The sequence below is a fragment of the Petaurus breviceps genome, unplaced genomic scaffold (assembly GCF_028583685.1).
Source record: "Petaurus breviceps papuanus isolate PSGF00001 unplaced genomic scaffold, PetGlider_PUasm1.0 38, whole genome shotgun sequence".
Taxonomy (NCBI): Eukaryota; Metazoa; Chordata; class Mammalia; order Diprotodontia; family Petauridae; genus Petaurus; species Petaurus breviceps.
In genome coordinates this window covers 82,772,754-82,794,707 of record NW_027186304.1, presented here as the reverse complement: position 1 = coordinate 82,794,707, position 21,954 = coordinate 82,772,754, and the positions used below count along the sequence as shown (strand labels likewise).

The 21,954-nt window shown below is 35.3% G+C and overlaps 1 protein-coding gene across 3 annotated transcripts in view; it reads left to right on the top strand.

Annotated features, from left to right (window-relative positions):
* Nucleotides 1-21,954, top strand: part of EYA1 (EYA transcriptional coactivator and phosphatase 1) — a 345,032-nt gene that overhangs the window by 204,269 nt on the left and 118,809 nt on the right. Inside the window, exons 7-11 of one of the 3 annotated variants that reach the window (XM_069100112.1) lie at nt 5,220-5,231; nt 13,392-13,469; nt 14,516-14,585; nt 14,897-15,039; nt 18,070-18,207. In XM_069100112.1, the coding sequence (XP_068956213.1) occupies nt 5,220-5,231; nt 13,392-13,469; nt 14,516-14,585; nt 14,897-15,039; nt 18,070-18,207 (441 nt within the window). Of the gene's footprint in view, nt 1-5,219; nt 5,232-13,391; nt 13,470-14,515; nt 14,586-14,893; nt 15,040-18,069; nt 18,208-21,954 lie in introns of all 3 variants that reach the window. The other 2 variants (XM_069100110.1, XM_069100111.1) reach the window with 2 other exon arrangements.

The following is a 21,954-nucleotide window of genomic DNA, read 5'->3' as shown; positions in this document are numbered from 1 at the left end:
TTTGTACCAGGCACTGTGTTAAGTACTTTTTAAAAAAATTATCTCATTTGATCTTCACAACAACCCTGGGAAGTAGGTGCTATTATTACCATCATTTTACAGGTAAAGAAATTTGGTAAACAGAGGATAAGTGACTCGTCTAAGGTCACAGTGCTAATAAGCCTTGCCAAAGTAGATAGATGGCAGATATATGAATGGATGAGCATTTGTTACTGTGTCCCAGGCACTATAATTAGTGTTGGGAATACAAAAACAAGAAAGAGAACCCTTATTCTCGGAGAGCTTACATTCAAGTAAGGAAAGACAAAATACAAAAGGAAGATGGACAGTGGGGTAAGGGAAAGACTGGCTCAGGGACCAGGCAGCAGTATGCCAGAGTCAGCTTGTAGTGGAAAGTGAGCAGGATGCCTTGGCCTTCTCATGATTTGAAGGTTTTAGACAGAGACTCATCAGTCTCTTCCACTTCAGGGTGGAGTCCCCCATAGTGGGCTAGACAGTCAGTGTGGAAATGAAGCAGGCCACAGAGTGAGTCAGAAATGGAGAGCTAACACTCCTCCCTTACATCCCTCTACCCCACCCGGACTGACACACACAAATTCACAGCCAGGAGAAGGAATCAGCAGACATTGTAAATTTCACTGTCACTTTCATTCCCTCTCCCTACCACCATTACTCCATCTATTTATATAATCCTATTCAAATCATTGTTGAAAACTAATAGGACATTAAGGTGGAGATGCCTAATGGTCATGTATATTGACCTTGTATATATATTGGTTGTACATAAGGCAAACCCCCTTCATTCTCAAAAAGTTTCATGCTTTGCTCTCAATCTTCCTTTCCACTCCAGTAGTTGATCTAATCCTCAGTGATTTCAGTGCTCCTATATACAGTCCTTCAAACATCATGGTCTCCAAGCTCATCAGTTCCCAGTGATGATTTCTCAACTTTATTTCAACTACCCATGGGGATGATATTATGTTAGACCTTCATATCAGTCCAAACCTTTCCATTTCTGAGATTATGAAATTGAAATTCCCCTCTCATATGTAAAATTCTCTTTTTCAATCTCTCCAATTAAAAGTAAAGATTCCTCTTAGGTCTGTTCGTCAAAATCATTATTATTTTCTGCTAATCTATCATCTCTTTTATGGACTCATTTTTCTTTCTTCACTGTCTTACACAATTCAACAAGGTCTCTCATCTCCCCTTGATTTCTTTACCTTTTTTTATTTTGCTGTTCATAACTTGATAATCTTTGATCCTGTGTTACACTGTGGATTTTCTCCAGTCTAGTTCCCAAGCTGCTAAAGACTACTGGAGGTAGTCACAGAACCAAATAAATTGCACTTGTTACAAATGCTTATCATATAATCTCAATTGTACCCTCACTGCTGCAGGTCAAATATTTTCATTCATCTCTAATACAAACAGGAAAGAAAAATCCTTCACCTCCAACTTTATCGAAATAATTGAAGCAGTCCATCTTGAGTTCCCCTAGCTCCACAGCTTAAAACCTCTTTCCATCCTCTTAGGGTCTCTTCTCATTCATGCCTTCTCACAGGGTGAGATGATTTTTCTCCATGCTAAAACTAACCCCATATTTGTGCCCTTGATCCCCTACCTTCCTACCTCATTGAGGAAAATGCTTCATTTACTGGTACCTCTCTCATCTTCAGGTTTTGTCTAACCCTGGGTTCTCTCTCAGCTGCCTATAAACATGATCAGCTATCTCCTATCCTTAAAATTTTCCCCTTGATATTTCTATTCCATCAAGCTATCATCCTATATCTCTCTTCCTTTTCACTTTTAAATTCCACAAAAGTACATAGTGAGTAAGCTACTTTATATCATTTATATCTTCATACTCTATTCCTTAATCCCCTATAATCCAGCTTCCAACTCTATTCATCTAGCTTCCAGATGGGCCAATCTATTAAAAAACCACGTTTCTCAAAGGCTGCCTCTTTTAAAGATATAGAAAAAGGAAAAATTCTTAACTAAAAGAATAGATGTGATAGTAAAAAATTAAATGAAAAAAGATCATGTAAAACTAAAAGTATTTTTGTAGACAAAATCATAGTCAGATACTATAAAACAAATTTTTTCATTAATAGCTCTGATTAAAGCCCGATGTCCAAGGTATATGTATATGGAATTAAGTGAAATGTATGAAACTAAAAACTAATTCTCAAGAGATTAATAACCAAGAATAGATAAAAACAAATAAGTTTTCAAAAGTACAACTTGCAAATTATAAACAACCATATCAAAACAGACTCCCAATCACTAATAAAAAATTAAGTTAATTCAGATTTCAAATCATACCCATCAAATTGGCAGATAACAAAATACATAAATAGTGAATGGCAGGGGAACTTTGAAAAGACAGACCCATTAATACATTGTTGGTAGAATTGTGAATTAGTTTGGTCATTCTGGAAAACAGTTTAGAACTGTGTGAAAATATTTAGTTATTCATGCACTTTGATGAGAGATCCTACTGCTAGGCATATACACCAGGAAATCCAAGACCAAATAAAAGTCCTATATATAACAAAATAGTCATAACATCACTTTTTGTGATAGCAAAATACTGAAAACATATATGTGCTGTCTTCTTAATAGAAAGTTTCTCATGTACAGGTTGTATAACATTTTTAATCTTTTTTTATTCCTCAATGTTGGACATAGTCCTTTGATGAACAATGTGAGCATTTAGCAAATGAAATTTTAATTTATATGTGTATATATAGGTGTATACATATATATTACCATATAATGACTATTTCTTCTCATGTTTCTGTGTCTCTATGAGGGAGGGACTATACAACTATAATGAAATAAGCAAAAGAAGTACCTTAAGACCTACACAAAAATTATTCTTTACCACTCTATTTTGCCTAGGCTTCAATGGTTATTTGAGGGGTCATTTAAACAGAGTAGATTTTGTGTTCTAATAGCCTTGTTATATGGAGAAGAGTAAGAAGGGATTTAGGAGATATGATAGAGAAGGATGGCATTGGGTGATTTGTGACAATGCAAGACCTAAAGGTCTATGAAACTTATATATCAAAAAGATTTTTAGAATCACTAACTCTTCCAATTAGAAGTGCTCTTAAAACTTGTCTGGTACCTTCTAATATCCTTTACAAATTATATATTATATGTTTTATCACCTATGCTTGAATACTTCTAGTGACAAACTACTATTTTATAATATCTTCCTTATATTGAGTACAAAACTGTCATTGGCTGAGGATGTAATTAGGGAGATTCTTAGGTACACTACATAAATTTATACCTCCCATTAAAAAATATTACACCCCAGAGTAATGAAAGAATTTGAAGTTGCAATTCTTGAGCCACTTTCAATAACTTTTTTTAGAGACTGTGTAGGACAAGATTGATATCAGAAGACCAGAGGTAGCCAGATGTTATCGTAATTTTTAAAAAGTGAGTAGAGTAAAAGGAGTCTTGGGAAACTAAAGACCAGTGAGCTTGACATCCATCTTTGACAAAATTCTAGAACTAATTATTAAATGGATGGCATGTCAACACTTAGAAATTGGAACAATGGTCACTAATAGCAAGCATGGCTTCAGTTGACAGGTTTACTAGACAGGTAAATCAGGATAAATTGTGGACAGAGTATATCTGGATTTCATTAAGTAGTGTGATCACTTTTCACATTCTTTTGGACAAGATGGAGATATGTGGACTGGGTGATTAGATTTTGGTGGCGTGTATTTGTCACTGGTTAAATGACTTTACCCAAGGAGTGTTAATTAACAGGAAGAGAATACAGAGTCATCTCAGAAAGGATTTCTAGTAATGTTTCACATGTGTCCTCAGTCCTTTTTGGATCAACTTTAACATAAGTGACTTGGGTGAGTTCTGATGACCAAACTGAGGGAATTCGCTAATATGTTGGGTGCTTGAGGACTCAGTTATGAGCATTAAGAAGCATCTGGTTGGAACAATGAATGAAACCTAATAAGATGAGATTTGATAAGGAAAGTTCTACATTCTGGGGTAATCTGGCTAAATAGCAACTTATATGGAAAAAGGCATCTTGGGTTTAGTTGACTGTGTACTAAGTATGAATCTGGAGTGCTGTGCATCTCCCAGAAAGAACATATTTGATTTTATGAAGTAGCTGGTGGAACAATGGATAGAATGCTAGGCCTGGAGTCAGGAAAATCTGAGTTCAGATATGGTCTCAGATACTACCTGTGTGATCCTGGGCAAACTATTTCATTGTTGTCTGCCTCAGTTTCCTAACTGTAAGATGGGAATAATAGCATCCCTACCTCTCAGGGCTGTTGTGAGGATCAAATGAGATAATTAATGTTTGTAAAACACTTAGTGTAGTACCTGGCAAATAGTAGATGCTTTATAAATTCATTCCCTTCCTCTTCCTTCATGCTGCATTACAACAAGCACATTGTCCAAGACAAGGAGATTAACAATAATGACAGATATCATTTGTAGATCACCTTACATGTGTTGCTTCATTTGATTGTCATAACAACCGTGGAAGGTAGGGGGTTTATGATCCCCATTTTACAGAATAAGAACTGAGGCACAGAAAGATAAGGTATCTTGGTGGCACAGTGTATAGAGCACAAAGACTAGAATCAGGCAGATCTGAGTTAAAATTTGATCTCAGATACCTACTAGCAGTTTGACAGTGGACAAGTCACTTGACTCTGTTTGCCTCAGCTTCTTCAACTATAAAATGAGCTGGAGAAGGAAATGACAAACCATTCCAGTATCTCTGCCAAGAAAACTCCAAATGGGATCATGTTATGGAAAGGGGAATCTGAATATCTTCCCTGCCCCTTGACTCTTTGATAGGCTTAGGTGACTCTTGAGAACCTTCCCTGGTTTGAAAATAGGCTCTTCCCCCTAATAGACTGAATGTGGTCACATGGAGCCTGTGGAAGGAGGCTTGGTTTTCAGGAATGCCCACACCTTTTTACTTTGTGATTGGGCAGTGGGTCAAGAGGGTTGTAGCATTCTCTGACCCAGGAGAAGGCTATATATACCCTGATGTGAGGTTTTGCTTAGGGGCTAATTTGGGAAGAGTTGTATGATTTGGCCAGATGAGACTCTGGGCAGCCATTGAGGCCCCCCCAGCTTTGAAAACCCAGATGTTGGTGCTTCCCTGTCTGGTAACTAATTAGGTATGGATGTAATGGTCAGACAGCTGGAAGCTCTGTCTGCTGGTCTGTTTCTCTGTCTGCTTGTAACTTCTGTTTGTATTCTCTGAAGTTCAGGGTGTTGACTTTTTCCCCTGAACTAGGTAAATGATATATGTTTGATTGATTAAAGTAAGGATGTTAACCCATTTTAAGTTGCTTTCCTTTAGAAAATCTAGAAGATCTAAAAACCTGTACTAGCAGCCATCCTGGGTATCCTAGGGTACTCGCTGCTACAGATCACTCAGAGTAGAACTCAACTGAACAACAGCAGTAAGATTAAGTGACTTGCCCAAGTTTGCATAGCTAGTAAGAGTCTGAAACAGAAATTGGTCTCAGGTCTGCCTGACTCCAAGTCTTGTCTCTAAGGCACACTATATGATGCCTGAGTGATGCCTTAATGTGGTAAATAAATGCAGTATACTTGGAATCCAGAGAAAGCTGGCCTCAAAGTTTACCTCTAAATCATATTAAATAGATAGCCATGGGCATGACTCAGAATGAGATGATAAGGATTCACCATTATATAAATAAGGATACCTCTATCTGAAACTCAGTTTCCTTACCTATATAGGGTGGGGATAATAATATCTAAAGCCATTTATAGAGCACTTTAAGGTTGGCAAAGTGCTTTCCAAATATCTTATTTTTTCCCCCAACAACCCTGAAAGTGAGACAGATAGAAGTTAAGTGACTTAATTAAGAAGTTAATAAGTATCTGACTAAATTGGAATTCAGATCCTTCTGACTCTAGGTTCAGAACTCTATGTACTGTATACCTAGCAATCTCACAGGGAAAATGTGAAGACCAAATGAAATAATGCATGTAGAAGATGCTGCCATTTTTAAAGTACTATATACATACTTGCTATTATTACTTTTATAAGTCTGATTATCCTCTGTGCTACACAGACCATCTTTGATTATGATGTTCAGTCTTAGAACCAAATTTTAAATGGGACATTGGTGAGCTGGAATGTGTTTAATGAGAGATTTTATAGCTATCTTCAAATATTTAAAGGGATTGACAGATCTTCAAGGACTGAAAAACAGTTCTGGTTCCAGAGTTTAGAACAAGGAATTATGGGAAAGAAATTAGAGAGACAGATTTCAGCACAGTATAAGAAGTAGTAGATATTAACAAATCTCGGGAGTGGTTTTCTTAGATGTTGATTAGCTTCCTGTTACTGGGTATATCCATGGAAGTCTAGATGATCACTTCTCAGGGATATCATATGGAATGTTTTTATCATTAATGATAATAGTAAAGATGTGTGTACTCCTTTAAGGTTTATTAGCTGCTTTATGTATATGGTTTCATTTCATCTTTGCAACACCACCATGAGATAGATGTTTTTTCCCCCTATTTGATAGATGAGGAAACTGAGGCATGACCTCTAAGATCCCCACCAACTCTGAATTGATATAATAAAATGATATTCATCATAATATAATTTTAGAGTAAGAAAGGAACCTTAGGTTGTATTCAACCTCCTCCCTTTATAGATAAGGAATATGAGAGCTGAAAGAGGTTTAATGGGGATAGCTTCATTCTAATTTCTTCTTAATGTCTGTAATGGACTGGAGATGCTGGGGAAAGAGAGACCTCACTGGTCCCATAATATTTTGATTTTAAACCTTATGATTGTTTTATGAAAGAAATGTTGTCATTGATTGTCTTTACAAGGACCCTATTGTAGAAAAATATTGCATTGAAAATTAGGCAGTAATTTAAAACTTTATTCTACTCTTAAAGACACACCATTAGGATTGTATGAGGTGCACACAGTAAATTGATAAGTGATTCCTACCCACTTAAAAGGACTTCTGGGGGTGGCTAAGTGGCACAGTGAATAGAGCACTGGCCCTGCAATCAGGAGAATCTGAGTTCAAATCCGACTTCAGACTAATACTTAGTAGCTGTGTGACCTTGGGCAAGCCACTTAACCCCAATTGCCCTGCCTTCCCCCTTCCAAAAAAAAATAAAGCAAAAAAAAAAAGAATTTCCATAGGTTCCAACTATTACTTGTTTCTTCCTCTACCTAGAAAAACATGCAATTTTGTTTAAAAAAAAAAGACTAAATTCCCTATGAGAGTTGTCCAGATATCAGCTAGGAATGAAGCAAGGAAAACTTTCTCTATTTTTAGGAATTTCATGTAGATTTTAGAAAGAAAACATGTTAATCTATATTAATATTTATTCTGTTTTCCAAAGATAAAATCCAGATAGATCATATTTTAATACGTCTCAATATTTGATATTTCACTATTAGAAATTTTATTAGCAATCACATGCCACATAAGTAGACAACTAGTACTCAAAAACTATGAGAAAGATTATATTCAATATGCTTTTAGTGTGAAGCACATTTTGTGTTTTTATCTTTAAAAATTTTCATGTTTCTACATAATTTTGTAAACTTTTCATTATTTGATTAGAGTACCTTATTCTTCACACTTGTTAAATTTCAGAAAATATAATTTTTTCTCAATACACTCTTGCATGTCAAGATTCTTTTAATCTCCCTCTCTCTCACTCTGTCTCTCTTCCTTTCTTTCCCCCTCTCTCTTTCTCCTCTCACACTCTTCTCCCCTCTCCTTCTATACACATACACATACACACACATTTAAATACGTGTACAGTAGTAACTATAATGCTTTTTAGATGCTGAGGATTTCAGTAAAATTCTATAAAGCCACTCAATGAAAGTAGGGCACTAGAGCATGTCAGGTAGGATTCAGAGTTTTTCTCCTCTCTCAACTAACCAAGTCTCAAGATTAGAGTATGGAGGAAGGATGAATGCCTACAGCTACTTCTTTGAGGACAAGACTCCAGGGAGAAATAGCATGGTGCAATGGAAAGAGAAATGAATTTGAGTGCCATCTCTCTCATATATGTAACCTTGGAAATATCCCTTAATTCATCTGGGCCTCTTACCTATTGTGAAAAAAAATGAAGCTGCTGAACAATATGACCTTTAAGACCCCTTCCAGCTCTAACTATATGTCCCTGTCTCTGTATGTGTACACATACATGTAAAACCACAAGTCTATGCTTATATGATATGCACATATACATGTCATATATAAAATTCTGTAGCATTTCTTCTGTGTTCAAATATTATAGGAGAATGGTCATTGTACTGATGATAAAACGAAAGTGGCTCACAAGGAGTTGTTGACCAACCAATATTATCCATAACCTTAAGAGCACCCTTACAGCCTGTATGTGTATCTTCATCTCCCCACCCCAGTAATTCTACGACCATGATTAAATCAACTGTCGTTGTTTCTAGGAGCAGCATGTCAGTGTATTCCACTCTAAGTCAACTCATAATCCCTCTAAAATTCCTGACCAAAGTGCCTTTTCCTTGGCACCACTCCTTTATATGTGTTGTCACCCCCTATATAATTCCTTAGGGACAGGGACTCTTTTTGCTTTTGTATTTGTAGTCCCAGTACTTAGCACAATGCTTGGCACATTGTATGGACTTCATGATTGCCTTTTTATTCATTCACTTAATTTAATTTCATTCATTATGACAGATTGGAGCAGTGGATTGGAACTAATAAGATAACATTCAATAAGAATCAATTTAAAAGTTTACATTTGGAGAAAAAAAATAAACTTCATGATTATAAGATGGCAAAGCATTTTGTCTGAAAAAGTTTGGGGAGTTAGCCTAGACTGCAAACTCAATATGGGCTACCAGTGGGATGTGACAGCCAAAAAAGTGAATGTGGTATTGATTGAGTTGTATTAAGTAAAGTATAGTTTCCAGAAATAGGGGATGATAGTACCACTTTCAGGCATCATCTGGAGTATTTTGTTTGGATCTGGTGGCCACAATTTAAGAAGGAAATTGATTAGATACAGAGTGTTCTAGTGGAGAGAAGCCAAGACAAAGGGACTTGAGTCTATATCCTATGAAAATAGGTTGAGAGGACTAGTGCAGATCTGGAGATGTTTAACCTGGAGAAAAGAAGACTCTAGAGGGACAGAATAGTTTTCCTGAAGCATGTGAAGATGTGGAAAAGGGATTAGACATGTTCTGTTTGACAGCAGAGGGCACAATCAGTAAAAAATGAGTGAGAGTTACAAAGAAGCAAATCTAAATTTGATGCCAGGAAAAATTTCCTAATAATTAGAATGGACTCAAAATGTAATGGGCTATTTTAAGTGATTGCATTCCTTCTTTCTTGGAAGTCTTCAGGCAAAGGCTGGATGACCATAGTTTTGGTTTTATAGTGGGGTTTCCTTTTTGTGTATGTTTTGGAAAATATGGCTTCGGAGGTGTCTTCCAATTCTCAAATTCTATGATATACATTTATACACCTATTCTTCTTGTAATAAAAACAAAATTTCCTCAAAAATAGATGAGAGAAGCCTAAGGAGAGATTAGTTTGAGATCCAACTAAATAAAATTATTCCCCAAATGCTCATAGATGCAAATAGAAGAAGGCAGCAAACTGGCGTCTGATAAAATATGTCTGCCAGCATTTTTATGTGATTTATTTTCATTGGCAACAATAGTGGAACCACCACATTTGGACTCTACCCAAAGTATGTACTATGTTGAGAAGTGGCAAGTGCACATAAGCAAGTGAAGCATTCGTTTGAAAAGTTTTAAGGATTGAGTCTTCTAATATCTCAAACATAGCCAAAGGACTGAAAAAGATAACAAATAATTATATTATTGATTATGCTTTCTATAACATCTTTGAAAATGTTCCACATGACATTTAATTTAACATATTCTCAATTTAAAAATTGGGAGGGGAACAAGTATATTTTCCCAAGAAAGTTTCTACAATAGATTACATTTATAACCAGAAAACTGACTAAAGCATTTAAAGAATGTAAAATCCTGATATGTTTATTACAACAATTTGTAATGAGGTATGGAACTTGTTAAAGTAAAATGCACTCACTAAGACTTTCCTTGGGCACAATGCTTCTCACATGAACATTAACTTCTTTAAAAAAAACTTTATGACAGACAAAACTATAGATAAAATTGTATTTCAATGTTTTGATAAATATTGATATCAAGTGAGGTGTTAGGACATCTCCAGTGTCATGGAAGCAGTCCTGCACAGGATCCAGTTGAAATAATGGTGTATTATTGTTGGCAAGTTTCACCAAAATGTACCTATTTCCAAATTTTATATACTGACTGAATTTAGCAAGCATGAAATACACAGTATTGAAAAAGAGATCCATCTGATAATTTACATTAGAAAAACTAAGTGGATGAAAAACACATTGCAGAGATTATGATGTGCAAGTGGATTTTCAGTCCAATAAATTAATTTATCTACATGAACATCTTGGACCTTTGAATGAGATTTCCAGAACTGAATAAGAGTAAATTGCCTGAATTGTATTTGAGAAATTATACAATGTTTTCAGTACTTTCAAGCTTCTTGCTGTTATAGAAACCCATATCTTTAACACAATTATCTTCTGTGTGTCAAAAATCAAACACTACGGTTTGGAAAAAGCAAAGAAGATGAATGGCTGAAACAAGTATCTGCATATTTTCTATAAAGATTTTCACTCAAGTGGTGATATAAAAGACATTAATGAAGATCTATATGATTTAAAATAATTTTATTTGCTCAGCTAATTAGAATGATAGAAAATAGATGGGGAGTATTATTGTACCTCTTGGGTTCTCAAAAATATGAATGGAAAAAGTACTTGACTATATGCCAGTCACTGTGCTAACCATTGATAAATAAATAGAAAGGCAGAAATAGTCCCTAAGTTCAAGAAGATTCCATTTAATGAATGATTCAGTTTACACATAAACAGGTATATACAAGCTATACTCAGAGTAGTTTGAAGATCATCTTAAAGGGAAAGGCAAATAGCAAAAGAGGGGTCTGGGAAGTGCTTTCTGCAGTAAGATTTCAGCTTAGAATTGAAAGAAACCAGGATTTCTAAAAGACACAGGAGAGGAGGAAGGGCATCCAGATACAGGGGCAGCAATGCAAAGGCATAGAGATTGGAGTGTTGTATGTGAGGAACAGCAAATATGATTGGAGTATAGACTATGTAAAGGGTAGTAAAGTGTAAAAGGATAAGTAAGGTAGGAAAAGCCAAGTTGTAAAGAATTTTGTATACTAAACAAAGGACTTCATATTTGATCTTGAATATAACAAAGAACCTTTGGAGTTTATTGAAAAGGGGAGGTAATGGCCAGACCTGCCCTTTATAGGAAAAACATTTTGGTGACTGTATGGAGGATATGTTGCAGTGGGGAGAGGCTTAAGGGAAGGAGACCAGTGAGAAGACTATTTCACTGCTTCAGGATACAGGTGATAAGTGCCTTGACTAGGGTGGTGGATATGTGAATGGAGAAAAAGAAACATATATGAAAGAGATGTTGAAAAGATAGAAACAACAAGACGTATGACTGACTGGACATATAGAGTGAGTGAGACTGAGAAATCAGGGATGCCACCTGAGTGTTCTGATCCCTGGTGACTAACAAGATATCTTATGAATAACAAGAAAATTTGGGGAAAGAGTAGGTATAGCGTAGGGGAGGAGAGAAACAATTTCATTTTGTACCTGTTAAGTTTAAGGATGTCCAAGTAAAGATATTCATTAGGCAGTTGGTGATATGGAACTGGAACTTAGGAAAGAAATTAGGGTTGGACACACACCCATAGGTCTTAGAATCATATGAATAAAGATAATAATAGAATGCATAGGGACCGATGAGATCAAGTGGATTGAAAAGAAAATAGCACAGGACAGAGATTTGGGGGATGTGGTAGCTTAAGAAAAAGAATGGGAGATATAGGTATATTTGTAGATAACAGGAAATGAATTAATAGATAGGAAAAAGGGTCATTTCAAAGGAAGGGAGGAAGGAAAGAGAGAAAGGGAGAAGAGAAGGGATGGAGGGAGGAAGAATTTGCATAACCAGTTCTTTCCATAAAAAATCTTTCACCAACAAAAATAGTGGATCCTATACGTTTGACCTCTAATATCACAGTTCCAGATGTACTTATGAGGAAAATTAAAATATTGCTAAAAAATGAGAATGACAGATGAAATAGACCAAGTATAAATGGTCTGAGTTTAACTAAAGACCGATATACCTCTTTTTCCATCTATATAAAGTTGTTATGAAAATAATCTACATGTATGTCAAAGCCAACCTTGGTAAGGATATTAGAAGAGAATAGGGAGATTATTGAAGTGATAAAACACAGTAAATCATGACTTTATCCATCTCCTAGCTCCTTGCTATTAAACAGGTTGTTCCCTATCCCTAAAAATGTGGTCCTTCCTCACTCTTGCCTCTTAGAATCCCTAAGCCTCTTAAGGGATAAAGTGCCTCCTCCTAAATAAGATATTTCCTGATCCCATTTCAGCCAATTGCTAGTGCCCCCCAAGCTTTGAAAACACATAGTAAGTACCAAATAAATGCTTACTGATTGATGGATTGATAGATCGAAAAAACTCCAAAGTTAGCACACTGTGGGTCTGTCCTTTGTGGTGAATTCATGGAAGGACATAGAGTAAAGTCTCACAGGATAGGCAGGAATGGACAGATTATGAGCTATGTCATTGGAGGGAATATTCACATCAGTGAGATCACAGATCCATAGGAATATATCACCTTCAGATAATTGATGAGAAATCTACAATCAGCTAATATCTTCTTACCAGGGACTCCTATTCCTAATCATGCCAATGATAGAAAATAGTTTTGCTTCTATATCATTTGTCTCCCTAAAAAGGAAACATTTAGCTTCCAAATAACTTATTATATCTACAACATTAAGATTAAAATGTCTTTAATTTTTTGTTAAAGTAAAAGATATCTAATAGGACTTGTGTGGCTCATCAGTATTCTTAAAAGAATTGTTGTTTGCAATGGTTCTTTTCCTAGGGGTCTTTTTTTACACTTGAAAAACTTTATTTTTATTTATGAATGACTTTAACATTATTATTGATTCTCTCAAAAGTGCACCTAATTTCCCCAAATATCCACACAATAAAAAGCTAGCTTTCTCCTTTTGTTTATTTTCCATAATTTTTAGTTTAGCTGATTTTGGTTTGTGTGTGTGTGTGTGTGTGTGTGTGTGTGTGTGTGCATATGCACACTGTGGCTCTCTGGGTATTCATGGATATACACACATTATATAGATGATTTCTTTTTCTAGTTAAAACAGAGCCAATGAGCAGCAGTGAAATTGCTACAACAGCAGCAGACGGGTCTTTAGACAACTTCTCAGGATCAGGTATGAAGCAAAACTTAATGTTCTGATTAGTACTTGTGCTAAGTGCTCTTTCCTCTTCGTCTGTACTCTACTAAGGGATAAACTACTCATCTTGAAAATTTTGTGCAGCTCATCTAAGTGACACAATCAATTTATAATTTAATAGCTATTTTAGTATCACGCCTAAACTCTATTGGCAATTCTCCCAAAATTAAGTTGAAGATGTTTGACTTTACTGATGGCTTCATGAAAAATTAAAATGTGAAAGGGAAGGCCCTTCAGTAAACATAAAGTGTGTGTGGCAACATTTATAACAGTTACAAAGAAAGTATTTGCTTCTTGGCACAATATAAACAGCATGATCAGAAATGAGACAGAATGTTTGATTAAGAAGCATTTAAGAACATTTTCTGGGGGAAGAGTCCTGGTTATGAGGATTTGTGTTTCATCTGCCTTATGATGTCCATCTAGGAAAAGATACCTTTGGTTACATTTCCAAAAATGTATAGTTAGTTATGTATAAATTAAAATGACATTGGGTCATGTTTGAATGTTTGTGATTGTCAGATTCTGAAATATATCCAAATATAGAATTTGTGTTTCTCTGAAATGTTAAAGACCACAATGTCATAGGAAATAAGAAATGTAAGTTGCATACATAAAGGAATCTTAGCTATCATGGTTTCTGAGTCATTGTAGACAAATAAGAATCTGTAGTATATATCTAATGATGTTTTAGAGCTAGAAATTAGATAATGTTCCAATGGTAATCCATTTCAAAATTAATGTATTCTTACCTAGGTCTGGATGATAATTTGAATAGCCTGTTATGTTCTTTTCAAAACAATTTGTTTCTTCTGATTTTATTACATTTCCATCAACAATTAGTTTTGTGTATGTTTACACAAGACATCACACTCTGTTCTGCTAACAGTCACTTAGAAAGTATAATAACAATATAGTTTTGTACATGTGGAGACTTAGGAATGCTTAGTTAACATTTTAGGTGGATTACTTTAGGTATGTATATATCCATATTGCTATCCATATTTTTCCCTTCTTTCTAGCAATTGGAAGTAGTGGCTTCAGCCCAAGACAAACACATCAGTTTTCCCCACCACAGATATATCCTTCCAAGTAAGATGTATTTTCTCTTAATAAATATTTTTAATAAGAAAAGTTTTACCTAAATTCACATCATAATTGGGTCCATGTGTGAAATCATAATTTAAAATCAGAACTTGTTCTTCAGGGAGTTTAATATGTTTACTTCTTACTAAAAGTAAGAATTTGCTTTAACTGTTGTTTAGAAGAATTTTTCTTTTCTATAGTACAGTCTATTACAATGTCAAATAGCAGAGTTATGATATAGTTGTTACTCAGAAACCTTGCATGTTTCCATCTAATGCATGGGCTTTCTATTTTCTGTCATTTCTGACAAATAGCAGACCATACCCACATATTCTCCCTACCCCTTCCTCACAAACTATGGCTGCATATGGGCAAACACAGTTTACCACAGGAATGCAACAGGCTACAGCATATGCCACATACCCACAGCCAGGACAGCCATATGGAATCCCCTCGTATGGTGAGTACATTATTAGCAACATTATGTAGTATTGTATGCTTGTGTATTTAAAAGATTCACTTGAGGGAGCCTTAGGAAGTCTTAGCTCTCAGCCAAATTTTCAGAAAGTATTATTTTCTTACCCTTCGGCTTCCAAATTCCCCACAAGATTAATTTCAGTATGTATTGATCATACTACATGTTGATTATTTGGGTAGTATGGGTGACAGGCTCTGTATTCTACATGTACTCTTTAAATTGTCATTTTCTATACATTAGCTGTTTAATATTTTTCTGTTTTATTTTTGCACTCATAAAATGTAATTTTGTGCACTTTTGTGGGTGAGGTCTTTGGTAATGAGTCATTTTTCTATTTCTCAGATATCCAACTTTTATTGGGGGAAGTAGAAGAGAGAATTAATAAGTTTTCCCTATTCTTTTCTATGACAATATTATCAAAGGTCAGATCAGTCAGGGGTGGCTAGGTGGCGCAGTGAATAGAACATAGGCCCTGGAGTCAAGAGGACCTGAGTTCAAATCTGGCCTCAGACACTTGACACACTAGCCTTGTGACCTTGGGCAAGTCACTTAACATCAATTGCCCTCCAAAAAGCAAAAAAAGAAGGTCAGAGCAGTCAACAGTCAGGAGAATGATGCAAACATTACCTTCTACAGTGTATTTTGGCAAGAAAGTAAACCAGAAATGTTTGAAGATTATGTGTACATTAAAAATGATCATATTTGAAGATTTATTCATAACTTCAATCTGTGGGAAAATATGGACCTTGGGATTCACTCTAGTCCATATGAATTGAAAACTGTCTTTTAAGGTCCTACATTAATTTAGTACATGCATTCAGCAAAACATTTTAGTCAGTTTGGAAGTGGGTTTTTGGTCATTTTTCATCATAGCATGATTTTAAATATTGATCATTTTAATTTATTTAAAAGTGCCTCTTTTATTACACAAGTGAGATAAAGGGAGGGAGAGGAGGGGGCTTAACTCTGGAATTCAATGTAGTAGCATCAGTTTAAGCATTAGTAATGCAGATATCTTAGTCACTACCCACTTCGTGTGTTTAATCCTCTATTTGTTCTGAGTTCAGTGACAAATGTTTTACTTTTAAATATTTTTAATTTTAAAACTGTAAGTATATTATTTAGAAATACAATAGGAATTAGAATAGGAAGCTCTGACTTGAGTCTGGTTTTTTCAGTGCCTTGGGAAAATTCTTTGCTTTCAGTATAAAGATGAATTCACTTTAAAATGAAATAAGAGTAACAGCATTTACCATGAGTTTTAGATCCTAAGGGTAGTTTTTTTTAATGTAAAAGTAAAATTTTTCTTTCTAATTTTCCCCATGTCCTTCCTCCCTATCTCTCTGCCCCCAAGTAGTTCTTCAGAGAATTATTTTCTTCTCTTCCTTAGGCTGTGACTAAAAACAATTGAAGATTTATAGTTATCCTTAATCCTGGTCCAGATGTAATGACTGGGCTCCATTATTACCAAGTTCTAGTCCTCACCTTGTGATGTTAGACTTTAACATTGGGAACCACTTTGCAATGTTACAAATGCATAGAGAGTCACCATGGTGTGGATAGAGTCATTCTTAGACTCCCAAAAGCTTGAGTTTAAGCTCTCCTTCTAACATTTACCTGTTAGGCAACTCTGGGCAAGTTATTTAACTGAGGCTCTAGACAACCCTCTAAGACTTTAAATTACCAAACAGTTGTTGATTTCTATTTATAGGTTTTTGTCCATGAGATTTCCTTATTACAATAAGGGAATTCCCAACCTTAATGAAATCTGATCTGTAACAAAAACAACAACAAGAAAAAGCAAAGGATTCAAAATTTCTATTTTATGCTGTGAACTCTGATTTGGGCAAAAGGGGGAATTCAAGAGAACTATTGACAAACTTTATGTATTTCGTATGCATTTTTTTTTTAAATTGTACGCTCTCTAGAGACTCAGTAATGTGGTAGAGGAGTAGTCTTCAAGTCAGGAAGATAGGGGTTCAAGTTCTTCCTCTGAAACATACTAGTTTTATGACCATAAACCACAGATATCAAAGCTCCCCAAGCTACTCTCTAAGGAAATAATTCACAGATAAGTTGCTGATATGTATCAGGAGGAGTTTCCACAGCGGTTCCTCATGTTACTGAAATAATAGATCCACATTCTCTGTCTTCTCCCTCCCTACCCACCCACCCCCCCAAAAAAAATTAGGTAAATATTTTTGTTCCAAGTTTCCTCTAAACCATTATTTATTGGATCCTCTAAACCATATATTCATGATTTGAATATAGCAATTGTGTTCCAGGAAAATATTAATATGAAGTTTGGTTGCCCTCTTAATTCTATGCCTGACAAAATTCCCATTGACTTCAAAGAGAAATTTTCTAGTAGAGTCACATTTTTTGCGGGCAGAGAAAAATAGGGCAATCTTGTGTACCCATTAGTTATTATTAGTCATTTTTAAAGTTGGTTGCTGAGACAAAGCAGCCAAGGGTTTTGTCACCTCCAAAATTCCTAAGTGCTAAGCTAGTAGACAGCTGGCAAGAAGCAAGAATGACATTTTTGTGCATGCCCTGTTTAACCTGTGGTGACAGTTGGGTTTTTGTTTTTGGCCTCATCCAAAATCTCTTATTGAATAATGCAGACAAAACAGAATAATAGAAATGTATTTTTCCAACTCCTTAAAAAAATAAACACAGTCCATATAAATCAAAGGTCATCCATTAATATTACTTGCTTTACAAAAGAACACAGATATGTGGAATTAAGGTAGATTTGTTTTTCTAGAGGACAGATTTTGGAAGAAAGAACTTGAACATTTTATATATTCCATTTAAGAGTAATCCTTTATTCAGACTTGAAGGTGAAATGATAGTATGTACTTGTAAATTTACATTCCCTTTATTGTTCTTAATAAACAGTATAAATACTACCAGTTGGTTTGTGACTAAACCATTGCTATTTGTATGCTATTGTGTTTCTACCGATTTTTGGATCTGGACAAATAGATATGCTATTACTAACTGATTTAGGTGCATTGTGGGCAGGCATCAAGACAGAAGGTGGATTGTCCCAATCACAGACACCTGGACAGACAGGATTTCTAAGTTATGGCACAAGCTTTAGTACTCCTCAACCCGGACAGGCACCATACAGCTACCAAATGCAAGGTTTGTATCCATTTTGGCATTGTATTTTCTCTGATTTCATTTATTTTGGGGAGTGGAGAGACAACATGCTAGGTGCTGTGTGTAAGCTAATTCTGTAATAGTAATCACATGTCCACATAACATACTATGACTAAATTCAGAGAGGTTAGACTGATTAACTTAAAAGAATGTTTTAGAATATCTTCAATGAAGTATAGTTTTCAAGTAAGGAAAATGCAACATGCCTCTGCCATATGTTAACAGCAACAACAATAACAACAAAATTTCATGCTGTGTAAGAGGGAGAGCTTTGGAGTCAGAGCCAGGGGACTTGAGTTTGAATTCCACCTTTGCTCTTTGTTGCATTATCACAGTTATATTATAAGCACTTAACAAATCTAAAAGTATAATATGTAATATATGAAATTCTTTTAGGACTTCATGAGAAATTTTTGTTTTTATTATTGTTGAAATGTGTTTGCAGAACAAAAATGTTGGGAAATACTGCCATGTACATATGGCCTTGTGAATCTTTGAAGTATTGGAATAAAACCATCTTGGGGTGGGGGAAAGCAAACTAAGCTATTGCTCTAAAAAAGAGGCCCACTGTTTAAGCCCTACTCTATTGCCCCACAGTGGTGTGGAAATTCTCAAAAGTTATGCAGATAAAATATAAGCTCTGAAAGTTCCTACCAATCTGGAAAGGTCGGGGTATGGATCTGATCATGCACTCTCTCTATTAATGTTGTTGTTGTCGTCGTTGAGTCATGTCAAACACTTCATGACCTCATTTGGGGTTTCTTAGAGAAGATACTGGCATGATTTGCCATTTCCTTCTCCAATTCATTTTGCAGATGAGGAAACTGAGGAAAACAGGTTTAAATGACTTGCCCAGGGTCACAAAGCTAGTAATTGCCTAAGGCTAGATTTGAATCAGGAAGATGAGTCTTTCTGACTCCAGGCACAGCATTCTATCCTCTGTGCCACCCACCTACCTGTTTATAGTAGCACCAGCCTAGCTAAGTTCCTAAGTTTTTATCACCAGAAGATTAACCTTCAAAGGATAATGTTTGATTATGGTAATGATTTTCCCATCTCAGTCACTTGCTAGATATGTGGTCTTGAGCAAAGTACTTAACCCCTCTGTACCTCAGTTTTCTCTTCTCTAACTTAAGAGGGTTGGACTAGATGACCACTAAGGTCCCTTCCAGCTCTGTACCGACGATTCTCTGATAGTTTTTAGCTGTTGTTTTGGTTTTGCTACAATAACTTGTGATGATGGTCCACTAAGGCATAGAGAAGTTGTAATTTGATTAGGTAGAGGTAATAACCTCAACAATGAAACCAGTGAATCTTAGGTGGTCTTGAAAGGGTGTGGGATGTTGTTTAGAAGTTCATTGCCATCTGATGAACTTTTAAGATCTTGCTAGCCAAAGCCATTTGTTCTGTGTTCCCTTTTAACAGCTGTAGTCACAAATGGGTTTAGTAGCAGACATGGTTCATTATTCTCCAACAGAATGACAGGTAACTGAGTTACAATATAGATAATAAACTGAATTTTGGTTTGTAATAAATGTTTGTCAAATTGATTTGAGCAGGTTATTTGCATGTACTAAAGTGCTTGAGAATGAATGTTTCTTCTTTGTTATAAATATTGTTTTTGTTATAAATATGTTCAAAAATAATTTAATCTTTTTTTTAAAGCAATTGGGATTAAGTAACTTGTCAAAGGTTACACCTCCAGTTATTTTGTGTGGGTGTTAAGTATCTGAGGCCGGAACAGATCTCAGGTCCTCCCAACTCTGGGGCTGGCACTCTTACTGCGCCACCTAGCTGTTCCAATCTTTTTTTTTTCTATAAAAACTACGTAACTGAACTCTATCTTAGCCCCTATGGAAGAGTAGAATCTTGACTATGAAATTTTACTGTATGTGAATTTTTCAACATTAAAAACTGCCTCATAAAGATGTCTCAGAGGAGTGATGTTATGTATAGTATTACTTATTTTAAGTATCTTGATAACCACTCACCTTCCCCATCATAGGCCCATTTAACATATTTTGAAACCTTTCTAATCTATATTGCATTTGGGGGGGGGGGCTTGTTTCATATTGTTTCCACTCACAAAAAACAGCAAATGAAGAAAGGATAAAATACAAATAATAAACTAAGGTGGGAAATCAACTCAATTCTTTCTTTCCTATTCTTTCAAATACTCCTGTATGCAAAGTGGGTGAAAGGAATTCTTTTACTGGATTGACAGTATCTAGCATATCAAATGTCTAGTGAGTCTTGCTGATTGATTAATTTCCAAACTTAATAAAGGTGTAGACCAAGTAGAATGTAGATAGTGCCAACTTAATACATGGAGATTTTTTTACCTTTCTTACTAGCATACTTTTTAGTGATTTTCATAATTTTTTTTCCTGTTCAGGAGCATCTGTGGGCCAATAAAATTTTGTTTTGATAAAATTCATCCATTACACTGTTAGTTCCTTGAGAGTAGGATTTTCTTTTAAATTTTGTTTCCCTAGTGCTTAGCATGTGCCTGGTATGTTGATGTTGTTGTTGTTGATGATGATGATGATGATAATCCTTCATTCTTGAAGAGGACCAGTGACACCATGAGGGTGATGTCTTGACTTGCAAGTGAATTGGATTTAAGTGAGGTAGAGCTGTGCAAAGTCATCGGCCTCATTCTTCTCATCTCCAGAGTCATCCAGTGGCAAGACAAAGGTCAGGATGACTGGAGATGCCCCTGGATGCAGTGGGAGAACTTGGCTTTTTTCAGCTAAGGTCTTCCCCAGATTTTTAATGCTTGTTGTCTTAGTTTTAGTGTCATTGCCAGTGAGGTTTTGGAATTTATTCTCTGATTTTGACACTGTAATTCTGTGTGTGAGATTCCATTACATATAAAAGTTTCTATAAGGTGAGTCACTTGTATGATTAGAGTATTGAAAAGTACTTTAGATTAGATTACAGACTAATTAGATCTAATCAGCTTATTAAATTATAGAAAATTATTTCCAAAAATCTAGATAAGTAGTGAACACACAAAACCAGAAAGTTCATTTATTAGCAAATTGCAAGAGAAAGAGGTTAGCATAATACTCTGCAGAGATATTTCTACCTAGATTCTTGTGATCACTTAGTTTTGTTTAACTTTCATTTTATTCCCTTCTGGTAACAAAAAAAATGCCTACCTCTGTTGTTAAATAATTTTGTTTGACTATATTTAGGAGTTATCATTTGAGACAACCAATATTTTTGGTGATTCTATCTAACTAATTCTTATTTAAAGGAATTTTTGTAGAGATGTCTGTTTCTTACATTTTAAAGAATGCCAATAATACTCACCATGTACTCAATAAAAATAAATTTAACAGTAAATATCTCAGCAACATTTAACATCTTCTAGGAGTTATTACATGAACTAAATAAGAATAGAAAGATTTTAGTCATGTGTAGAATAGTAGTAAGAACTCTGCACATGAGTTCAGATCTCACCTCTGATGCTTAATAGCTACATATACCTTTAGCAGATCACTTAATCTCTCTCAGCATATGCTTGCTCATCTAAAAAATAGGGAAAATAATTCTTATAATTCCTATATCCCTCCTTGTCCCAGAGGGAGTTGTATGAAAAAATGATTCTTGCAATCTTAATATATTCTAAAAATGTGGTCTGATGTTATTCATCTTCCATTATTTTACTAACGTGCCAGGTTAAATGCTTAAATGGCTAAAATTCTCCAGGGTAACATAGAA